Raw genomic sequence first — 12,375 nt, 5'->3', positions numbered from 1 at the left:
ACTCTTTATGACATTGGACACAACTGTTACATTATTTTATTACTGTTTAATATCAGTTATCTACAGGGCCTTTCTCATGTTAATTGTTTCTTATATTGTACTTGAGTCATAGTTTTGTATTAACTTAACAGAATATCAGCAATGTCACTGACATGGCGGTCATGGCCTAGTAACAGAGAAATGGCCAGATGTATACATTGTATAGCTTTTTTAATGGTTTCCCATGTGACCAATAATGGTCACAAATTTGAAGACCGCAGATTGAAAAAAAGTTATTTGCTGTATTGTAGTTTCAAGCTTGACTGAAACTACTGTAACTACAGGCAATAATGGTTGAATTTTAATTATACTATATTATACTACTACCATGATATTTGTAATTATTATATTCCATGATTCACATTTTTATTAATATAACCTTTAAAACATTTATTTGGTATAAAGAGGAAGTTTGGGATAGATTGAACACATGACGTCACACATGTCATTTTGTCTGTGTGAGAAATATGCTCTGCACATAATGCATTTTTGTCCCCTACCGGTGAAACCAGAAGGGACCTATGGTTTGCGCTCTGTCTGTATGTCAGTCTGTCTGTCAGTCTGTCCATCACACTTTTCTGGATCTTGTGATAACTTTAAAAGTTCTTCATATTTTTTCATGAAACTTGAAACATCGATAGATGGCAATTTGGAGATTATGCACATCATTTCATTTTGTTCCTACATCAAGAATTCTGGTTGCTATGGCAACAAATAAAAAAAATGAATAAAAAAAAATTACTAACAATGGTGGAGTTTCACCGGTAGGGGACAATATTGCTTGGCAATCTCTTGTTATCACTTCCTATTACTGAAAATGGTGCCAAGTGAATGTCATGGTATGGGCAAGTATGCTTATCCAATTGCCATATAGATTTCTGTTTGTCTCATTTCAGCCTACAATATTTGGTACAATTGCTGAACAAACAATGAAGAAAGAAGAAAACAACAGAATGGTAATTGTATAATACTTTGCTGTCTAATTGAAAAATATTTTGCACTCATGTTCATTGATTATCCATCATCCGAAGGTCTTTTGTCCCTAATGGTCTCCCATCCCTGCTATTAAGCCCGTGAGTATAAGTACAAGTTAATTACCTACAACATGTACTTTCCAAATTCTCCACTTATTGCTATGTAGTACAGAATATTCCAACAGAATCCTTGAACTGGGCCTTGAGTATGATTAGCTTTGAAACAGGTGAAATCATCAATGAATAGCACCTCTTTAGTATGAATACATAATATATATTAAGAATTAAAGATAAACCTGTCTGGTATTAAATCACTTGTGCTTGAACACTTGTGAGTTAACCCATACACATCTTAACTTCTGGCAATTGGTTATTTGACAACAAACTATGACCTATAAGTATTATTTCTTTAATAAAAAAGCTGACACCTGCTTTTAATCTGATTTAGCTTGATTGCATGGAAAGTCTACACTTAAAGAGATGCTTTCCAGCATTTTCAATATCTTTGAAAACGTGGCCTGCTCCTTACTGGGGATCAAACATAGGGCCATTTGGATTCAAGTTGTTCAATTAGTTAACCCATTTATGCCTAGCGTCCTGAAAAAAGCGGCGTAATGCGGCGTCTCATCTGGGTCTGCGCTGTTTGCTTAAAGGAATTTCTGTAAGAAATATTCTGAATATAGAAATAAATATACTAGACATCCCTAATTTCAGAGATAAATTGATCCAATTTAGAAGGATGGGAGAGTCCACTAGGCATTAATGGGTTAAGTGGGGATCAAACCTGGGACGATTGGGTTGCAAGTTGGCAACTTAGTTAAGACGTGTTCAAACCTGGGACCATTTGGTTGCACGTTGGCTGCTTAGTTAAGTGGAGTTCAAACCTGGGACCATTGGGTTGCAGGGTGGCGACTAAGTTGAGTGGGGATCAAACCTGGCACCAATGGGTTGCAAGTTGGTCACTAAGTTAAGTGGGGTTCAAACCTGGGGCCATTGGGTTGCAAGGTGGCCACTAAAATAAGTGGGGATCAAACCTGGGACCATTTGGTTTATAGTTGGTCACTAAGTTAAGTGGGGATCAAACCTGGCACCATTTGGTTTATAGTTGGTCACTAAGTTAAGTGGGGATCAAACCTGAGACCTGGTGATTTGGTTGGTTGCAAGCTGGCCACTAAGTAAAGTGGGATTCAAACCTGGGACCATTTGGTTTCAGATTGGCCATTAAGTTAAGTGGGGCTCAAACTTGTTTGAATAAAAAAGGAAATATTTTTGGAAAGTTTATCAATGTATTATTTGGCCAAGTACATTAGTAATTGGATCACAATTTGAACAAAGGGAAACATATATTTGCATGAATTGTGCATTATATCATGTATGATTAGCCTTAACTGTCGTGGTGTGTCAAAATCTGGGTAAGGAAATAGGTTCTTAGCTTAGTTTATATTATCTAGGCAAATGAACATTGTCAAGTGATCAAGTGAATTTTGATAGACCTATCTTAGCTGTTATATAAAAATAAACCATTAGTAACCCAACAATTGTTTAAAGCCTATTTTTCGTGCAAAATACTTAAATGTTCTTATAAATGTACTTTCACATTCTTATCTACATAGATGGGTAACCTGCTGGAATTTGATCTTGAGTTAGAGAATTTAATCCATATTCTATGTCTCCAGTATAACTGGCTGATTAACTAGAGGATTTAGTGGGAATGTGAAAGTGCTCGGTTATTTCATCACTTATTTAAACCTCTTCAAATTGGCATGGTATTAGTTGATTGCCAAATATTAATTTCCAAAGTAGATTTCATCTATAAACCAAATATTATGTTAGGTTTTTATGGTTTTAGATGGTTGCCAAATATTTACTTCCAAATTTATAGATTGTATCTATAAACCTGATATTATATATAGTTATAGGAAAATATATATTTGATTATAAATATGAGCCAATTTTAAGGTATTCTAATCATTAGTTTTATGTTTCTAATTATATCAATAGCAGAGGTCTCAACCATTGTTTGAGCATAATAAATATTTATGGGGAATATTTTATTATTTATTATCAACTTAAATACAGATATTATGTATTGACATGCTATACTTTTGTCATATTTGAAATGATATGTGATATGTATTATTTCTTCTTTTGTTGCTCCTTACTGATACACAGAGCTACAGTTTTGATAATACTTGTACCAATATTTCCCACCAGGTTGTAACTTACTTGTAGCCTGGGAAAGTCTCAATACAGTTTATTTAAAAAAAAAATCTCTAATCATTTTATTTGATTAAAAAACTAGTTTAAAATTCAATTTAATAAATTTGGTCAAATCTGCTAATTTTGCAAACCAATCAGTAAGGTATTGATCAATATAAAAAAAATGATTTTTATGATCCCCTAAGTTTGCATCCTTTGTTTACAAACAATAGTATTTGTGATAAAGATAAATTGTTTCTATCAGATATCTGATCAGTAGCCTACATTTTACAGATCGGCTCTTATGAGGGCCCTAGCTGACAGAAAATCATTATTCATGTTTGATCAAAGCCCAGTTATCAATCAGATATGAATATATCATATTATGAATGCAAGACAGTTTCATGGCCCATGAACAAAACAATCTCGCCCTGCATAAACTGCTCTATTTACCTCACTTACTGGATAGGTGAAGCAGATAACTGCCTTACTCTACTATAAAACTTGCACATCAACTGCCTGTTTCATTCAATAGGCTCACAGTGTTGCAATAGGTTGAGTCAGGACTAATAGGATTTTATCCTATACTGAAACTGATAGTAAAACTGAAATAGTGAAAAAAGAAAATACCAAAAATAAGGTATCATTGCCTGCTAATGGTGTTGTTGTGAATACTTGAAGTTGTGGTGAAAAAGTCAAGGTTGTGTGTATAACTAGAAATCGTTTAAAAAAGGAAACATAAGATTGCTGATCAGGACACAAGTTATTTTGATGTAAAATTGAAGGAATAAACTCAGGGGATTTCAGAACTTTATTTAGTTACAAGTGTTTGATAAATGCATCTTGAACTTATAGAGTGAAATAACCAGGAAGTGTGGCAGCGAAATGCAACTTTTTGTTGAAATGCAACATTAAAATAACTGGTAAAATAAACTTTTTGTACATTTTGCTAAATTTGATGCTATTTGTGACATTGGCGAATTATTATTTATTTCCCTAGCGTGGTTTAAATTTGGTAATACTCAATGTGAATTATGGAGTGACATTCTGTGGTTTATGGACGAAAGTTGATGGACTCTTGATTTTATGCAAGAATGCTTTTAAGTCAATAAATAAAAGCTGATGTTACAAAGAAGTTTATTGGCAAAGATGGAGTACAAGGAGAAAAATAACAACAACATTGCAAAGGTATTAAATTAACTTGTAATTATAAAGCAATTTTGTATCAAAATAATATTTTGTTTTCTTGTCAGGAATTATGTAAATACAATAAAATAAGTGATGAGTTATATATTATACTCCTAATATTTTCATGCATGGATAAATTGTAGGTATGTTAATTGAGCTTGAAAATCAGTTTATTTTGAATGTAATTCATCAAAACGTTGTTGCAAAGTGAATTATGGAAAAGGGCAAGAACGTCTAAAATGTGGTGATGGTTTGTTTACGTTGCAATGATTGTTTAGAATGTTTTAGTATCTAAGCTTTTCACTTTTACTATGCAAGGAATGTGCTCTGCCATGTAAATGATGCAATATAGATGAGAACCTGGGGAATTTACCTGGAGAAAATGCTTAGCTCTAATCAGTTGGAAATTGTGCCTTATGAAAAAAAGAACATGAATTACACTTGCTGCATTTTCTTTGAATGCTTCTTATCTGTTATTATATGAATGCAGCTTATGTAAAATGGCTTTTGCCACATATGTTTGCTATTTCCTCATGTAGATTATTTGCATGAAAATCTATGAAAAACAACAGCTGGTAATGATGAAGATAAATTAAAAAGCAGACATGCTTTTTTCTGCGCCAATGAAAAACTGTTGTGCGTGTGATGTGCATCATAAAAAGTTTTACCTTTTTTATCTTAGGAGCATTTTATACGAGTTGCGTGTTGCGTAAAAATCAAGGATCACACAATTATAAGGACGAAATTTATTCAGTTATTAAAGATGCAAGCAGACTTAACTTAAGCATTATTTACTTTTCTTAGAGTTTTATTTTTTAAGAAAAATAAATCAATATGATTGTGCAGATAAACCATAATTGCTCAAAGTGTATTAGAAGAGTCATCTCAAATACATTTAAAAAAGTAATTATTTTCAATTAATCACAGTACAATTTTAAAGATTATATTTCAAATTAATATATAAATAGCTACTGCAATTTCATAAGAAATACAATAGAAACTTAATGCATATTCTTGGTAATATGAAACGATGCCACTGCAGGACGTTCTCGAATGATGACAACAGATACGTCTCCATGACACTTGTTGACACTAATAGCAGCAATTTAAGCCCACTCACATCAATTGCAACATTTTCATGTTCCGATATATAGCAGTCAGGAGAGCTTTAAGCCACTTCTCTTCAAGCTGTTACTAATCTCATAAAAGATGTGATGGATGACTAAAAGCAATAGGCATTCATATTTCTGTACAATACTAAATTATTTTTTACAATCTTTCATGTAAATTACGGCCAATTTTTTTTTTGCTTTTTGTGTATTCTATGCCATAATAATGGTTATCTCATGGAGACCACATACAGTCTAACTGTACATGGTATTTGATTTACTTAAAAAATGAAGCATTTAAGATTGTATTTGTTGAGGAATAAAAATCATGTGCTTTTACATAATTTTAAAAGAAAAAAATGTAAAGGTGGCATTATGACACTTTTTAAACCATGTAAATATTGCTATGATAATTTGTATCAAATATAACATTTGAGAGCAATTAAATTACATACTTAATTGAACTTGGGACAAAACGACTGTGTAAAATAGTATTTGAACAAATATGAATTAAGAAACAATGTTGAGCATCTTAATATTTCATTAGTTGCTTAGGTAGTTTTAACTTTAAATACATATTTTGTTTCCCTTTTATAATCATAATATCACTGTTCACAATGCCATGAACAATGAAACATGTCTATTTAAAATATTGGTATTTAAAATTAACAACTGCGGAAAATAACCATGAAGAAGAGTCAAGTTGAAGCTGAGGGCAGGATAACCAGCTTTTAATCAGCAATTAATTACCAAGATATTGCTAAATTCTGTCCCACCAAGCACCAATGCTGATAAGTATATCTTGCAATTTAAGTATTGTATAAACTGAAGTCCCTTTATTCAGGAGTTGAATGTGTCACATGATCATTCAACATCAGCCTCTTTGATAGCATTTGATGGGCCCAAATTAGACAGGAAGGCAGAGAGAAAGGCACACAAACCATTTTGAAGTATGCTGTATGCCTTCTTTCAATATTTAAATAGTCAGCAAACATCATGTATTTCTTATATTTTAAACAAATGAACTATCAGACTGATTTCCATATAATTATTTGTGACTAAATGATTTCCATGATAGGTAATTGATTGACACAACATGACTGATAAGCCCCATTCTAAACATTGTGGCAGTTGTGTGAGCTTCCATTGGGCTGTGGTACAGTGGGGCAGTATATCTGTAATCACAGAGGGTGAGGCATGACAGTTCCTGATTGTAATCCTTGTGTGTCCTGCTAGCTAATCCTGGTGAAATATGTATCATTGGTGGCATACTGAAGTATTTTCAGCAGGTTCATCTATGATAGATCTCAACAGTTTTAAGTACATCCAGATAACAAATGACAAGTGTTTCATAATGATTGCAATATCATGATTTGGTACCAAAAAATGAAGATAAATATGCTAGCATTCGGAGTCAGTAGAGTAAGTTTGACTAAGAATCGTGTTTTTAATGATTTTAATAATAAAAAGTGAGACCCTTTGAAGTTATGTAAGTTTGATCAACCTATATTATGTTTTTATTATGATTAATTTGCTTCAATTTAGTCGGATGGTATCAACAAAACATGTTTTGTTTATTGCCAGTATTTTCCAGGAAATTCCCCTGCGGGTTTTGGAACTAATCACAAGATTAAAGCATAAATACACACACTGGTTCATCGCTCCATTAAACATGATTTTTTTTCAAGGTGAATTCCAGTTCAGATATTATCTATCATGTGATGGAGTCATGATGGTTTTATCTCCATCAAACAGGTTGTTTTGCAACTAACCGCTAGGTGCTTTTGCTCTTTTAAATCATGCTTGTTTTCATAAACTTCTTAAATAAAATAAGTGTTTTTAAGGTCAATATATGTTTGTTTGTTCTACATTCAGGCCTCTTGTCATTTGTACATGCAATTAGTTACTGTTGTACATGAGCTTTTTGAATTTGCATAACAGCATGGTAATGAAATGCACAGGAGTTGACGACTGACAAGTAGCGAAACGTTTTTTGAATTATTCATCTCATTTAAGAGGAAATATAGTCAAGATTAGATGTGATTCAAATAGTTGCCTTTTTTAGAGCTTATGTAAATATAATTAACAATGTTAGCAGTGCAATTAAGTATGTTATTCTCTAGGCACCATGTTATATTATCTCCAGTAAAGATATGCAGTTTGTTTGCCATACAGACATTGTTGTATGGGTCACATAATGACCAGTGTCATGCAAAAATGGGTCTTATGCCATATGTATATAGCATAGTTCCAGATCAGCCTTCGCATTTGCGCAGTCTGGTCAGAAGCTAGCCTGTCGGCTGTTAAGACATGCAAGGTTTTTTGGTCTTATTAAATGGTCCATGTGTTCATGAATTTGCTGATTTGGAGATACCCTGTCGGCATATGGCAAAAGGTTCAGTTTTCGCATGACACGGCTCATATGAAAATGTGTGCATACGTCTTTATAGTTCATTTGATGTTCATCAGGAGTGCTAAGGGCAATTTTGAAATGCCATACACTACTGTTTACATTACCATGGTGGTATGTTTATATAGGGAGACCTTAGATTATAAACATGGACAGCTGCAGAAATTATTGGCCATCTGCAGAAGCATTATGGATGTTTAGTTGTCCATAATTTGTAATCTGACTATATATACCATAAGCGCTAATTCTCATTAGTGATTTGATGAGTACTATTGCCAGGGGCAGGTGTCTTGTAACAGTATATGTTAGTACTGGTCTTGTGTATGTTAGCAATAGCAGGGCTGGATCCACGATTAACATTTAGGGGGCATTCAAGTTTTAATTTTTTTAATTACAGTTGTCATCTATTTTTCTTGTATGAGGTAATGCTGGTCCAAGGTGATACCAGCAGTGGACAAAATATTAGAAAGCTTTAAAACCTGACCCGAAAATAGCCATCAAGCTCTGATGCCTTGTACCTTATGCATGGGTATGAGTTCTGGGTGCTTTATTCAATAGTGAATGGTCATATTATGGTCATGTTTAAGCAGGTCATATCCTGAGCCATATTTTAGGTAAATCGTTTGACCCCATAAAAGGAGAATAATTTTTATGGAACATTAAAGTTCACTTATTCAGTAACTGATAAAAGAAGCAACCAACCAGGTATTTTCTAATAGTTCCTACAAGTGCCAATAACATGCAGTAATCACTCGACTTCATTGATGACATGCACTCTTTATGGATTAAACATCATATTTTTTGTATCTTTTCCTTTAATTTGTTTTTTATGGCACTTTCTAATGCCATATATAATTCATTGATGCTTTGTAGAAATAAAGCCTAAGTTTGAAGACTTATGTTCGTGTCAAGCCTTATTTTGAATTTGCTAAACTCCCTTTCCAATGTAAATCAAGTGTCGATCATGAAACAAAGTCTTAGTTGATAGCCAATTTCTTTGCACATGAAAGTTTTTATGTTTGGATTATACAAAAAACTTTGATTTAAATCTTGATATATTTTTTTGCTTTAAATATAACCTTGACCAAAACTTTGATTGAAATCATAATATATGTTTTGCTTTAAATATAACCCTGACCTGTGTCAAAGTTAAGTGCTAAAATAATTGTGTTGGTGTCAAAATTAACAGGCAGAAAATGGGTCCATTGTAGGTCCAACATTAGCTCATTGTGGTGGACATTGGGATAATTTTCTGGCTGTATGCACTTGAATGAAAACAAAACAAGTTTGTTATTGTAGGAAGTGTGGGCGGTGAAACCACAAATTAGAAATGCCACAGGCGGCTGTGCTCAATCCACACAAATTTATTCTTTGATAGTCTGGCTTGTAACCGAGCATAATTTATTAAGCCTTGGTTAAAATTAATACCATGCTCTTCTGTTTCGTATGAAGAACATAATGTAATAAGGAATATAAGTCACTTTTCAAAGTTTTAACTGGTAAATGATGTTCGTTTTTTTTTTCCTTGAAGGTTTTAGAAGAAAATTAGTGGGTGTAATTTTTATTGGCACAACACCATGAATTTCACCACCTGTGTAAATGTAGGAATTTTTTCAAATAAGAATATTACTCTATATTGTTCCTGGGGGATATCCTCTGTTGATTGCCTGGTTGTTTGGAGGATTGTTGGTTCAAGGCAAAGTCATCAGGCCCTGGTTAATTCCTACTTTAAAATCCCTCAAGTCCATTGTTGATAATCCCAACCACCTGAGCCCAATTTTTAACCTCATTTAGTTTGGAAAGGAGTTGCCATGCTGTTTATTGGACTTGAAATTTTCCAAGCAGTAACCTGCTGTGATCTGTTCCATTTACAGACTATGATAATTGGTAATTGGATAAAGAACAGGTAGGAAAGAATGCAGGTGAATCCACTTATTGTTCCTAATTAGCTTCAACCAAACAACATAACATGTTCTATTGTAATCACCTGATGATTGAAGGTGTTCTCTAAGTATTTTGAAAAGTTTGTAATGGTTCAGGTGGGAAGCTCAAGAATTTGTTTGCTGAGAATACCAGGGGTTAATTACTCCTGTGACCTCAGCTGTCCATGGCTTTGAGGGGCTTGCATGTTCAAGTCTGATTGGATGGAGATTGGGAAATGAGTGATGGTTTCTAAATGGTCTATTCAGAAATAGTTGCTTCAAATTGCTTTGGTTCAGTCTCCTGACAACTGGCAGCAGTTGTGAATGTAATGGCTTAATGCAAGCTAGTTGGTTCATTATATTCAGTAAACAGTGGCACATAAACATGACATTTCTGAACCTGCCCTCCAATAAAAGTGGCACTTCTTCACTGTGGCTAAAATGCATGTTTGATTTGTCTGCATACCAAAATGAAAAAAGCACACTTTGCAACAGTGACTGTGAATATGTATGATGATCTGATTTGACATGAAAAATGTTATTGACAGATATACTTTCAAAACATTTTTTTCTTTAAAAAAGCAATGCCTTAAAGATCAACTATTTATGATTGAAAGTTAATCTTATTTTTGTCTCACTAATTAATAATAATAATGTTTCGGTTTGGTTTGCATTGTTTATGTGGTTACATGCCCACATTTAATATTTGTCATTCCAAATGTGTGCATATAAAAAGATAGTTTTAAATGGTTTCACTTAATTTAGACCAATAGCATTGTATTGGCACATCTTTTAATGATTGCATGATGGATGCTTGTGGCATGATTCATTATGTTCAATGTGATGTCATGAAACTGCTTTAAGTGAGATGATCTTATATTTCAAAATTAACTTAAATATTTTCCTTCATTAGATTTCCCTATGGCACCTTAACACTAGACTGCACTAAATCCGTAACAATTAATATACAATTTAATGCATACAGCTGCAACATGGAAACACTTACTATGACAAGGAAACATGTCACTTCATATGAAGAGAAAGCCCTTATTTGTTAATTGGTTTATCTTGTGACTGAATAATATAGAAAACCAGAATACTTAATTAAAAGAATTTCTCATTATGCAATTTGTATTTTATGGAGTTTTGCTCACTTCTATTAATAGAGTGGATTTCCATTGGATTCGGAAATTCAAATGGTCACTATATAAACTTTCAGTGTTTTCTGCATTATCAGATTTATAGATCGCTATCAACAAGTTATCACAACAAAATACTGGTGGTAGAGGGATGTTTTGGAACCAATTAGTGGTTTATGGTGTTGGCTATCAGTGACCCTATCAGAAGTCAAGTGTTTGAGAGCCCCAAGCTTGCCAGTCAATCACTGTGGCTGCAGTCAAGTGGTGTTGAGGATTTGACAGTTAACTATTTTACCCACTGTAATTACAGTTTCTGTTCAAAACAGTTTGTGTGCTTGGACTCATATTATACTCTTATTAGACTCATATTTTTGGGTTGACAGTTGACATTTTGATTCACTAATATTAAGTATTTGAAGTGTTTTTTGGAATCAGTGTTGTGAGGCTTATCAGTCATGAGGCTTTTAGCTAAGGTAAATGTTATTTTAAATATGCATTCTTTATTTGGTTTGATAGTAAGGTATTTTGCATTTGTATTGCATTCATTTTAAGGAGTGCAAAGTGAATAATGTCAAGTATAAAATCATAAAATTATAAATATGAAAAACTTGAATGAGTTATTTTACTAAATATAAGGATAAGGTAAATTAAGAAGGATAACTAAAAAAGAATGAAAAAACATGAAATAAACATTCTTGAACGGAAGAGACGGAAGTGTGAATGTTTATTTCATATTGCTCAAAAAACAACATTAATGATGGTAATGAAAAGCTCAAAGAGACATACATACAACATACAAGTGTTAATAATTCCAACTTGCATTCACCTGCTGTGTTTGTATTTCCAGAAGAACGTTGTTCCTCAGATGCAGAGTCTGTCCCAGATGTTTGACAAGGCAGGAGGAGGCTATGATTGCCATGCGACAAACTGCAACGAAAATGACGTAAGTATGCACATTTTGACATTGGTGTATTTGTTTTGCAACATGGGGCAACATTAAATCCCTATACTCTGCTTTTGTTTGTCATAAAAAAAGACATTTTTTCTAATTGATCATTAATTATTGACTGATAAAAACAATAATAAGGTCAAATTATTCAGAATCTAACATCATTGACAAAAACGTTTGCATTTGTAAGCAGGTTTTTTTTTCCACTTTTTGGGAAGATAGCCCATGGCTTTGGAATTGGGAATTTTATCGGCATTTTCATGAAATTGGGAAAATAAATTCATTAGCCTTTTTTTCTTTTTTTTTTTTGGAAATTGGGAATTTTTTGCCACATTTTGGGAAAAAAGTATACTTTTTGGGATTGGGAACATAGCCGAATTTCGGCTATAAAATCGGGCCAAAAAAAACCCTGGTAAGTGAAACTATATTTTACAATGTTTTTCTCT

At 33.1% G+C, this 12,375-nt stretch overlaps 1 protein-coding gene across 4 annotated transcripts in view; it reads left to right on the top strand.

Annotated features, from left to right (window-relative positions):
• LOC127868663 (ras-GEF domain-containing family member 1B-like) overlaps nucleotides 1-12,375 on the top strand; it is a 128,049-nt gene that overhangs the window by 102,434 nt on the left and 13,240 nt on the right. For all 4 annotated transcript variants that reach the window (XM_052410600.1, XM_052410599.1, XM_052410602.1 and 1 more), the window contains 2 exons: nucleotides 936-995; nucleotides 11,828-11,923. In XM_052410600.1, the coding sequence (XP_052266560.1) occupies nucleotides 936-995; nucleotides 11,828-11,923 (156 nt within the window). The remainder of the gene's footprint in view (nucleotides 1-935; nucleotides 996-11,827; nucleotides 11,924-12,375) is intronic.

The sequence above is a fragment of the Dreissena polymorpha genome, chromosome 2 (assembly GCF_020536995.1).
Source record: "Dreissena polymorpha isolate Duluth1 chromosome 2, UMN_Dpol_1.0, whole genome shotgun sequence".
Taxonomy (NCBI): domain Eukaryota; kingdom Metazoa; phylum Mollusca; class Bivalvia; order Myida; family Dreissenidae; genus Dreissena; species Dreissena polymorpha.
This window is presented reverse-complemented; position numbering and strand designations above follow the sequence as displayed.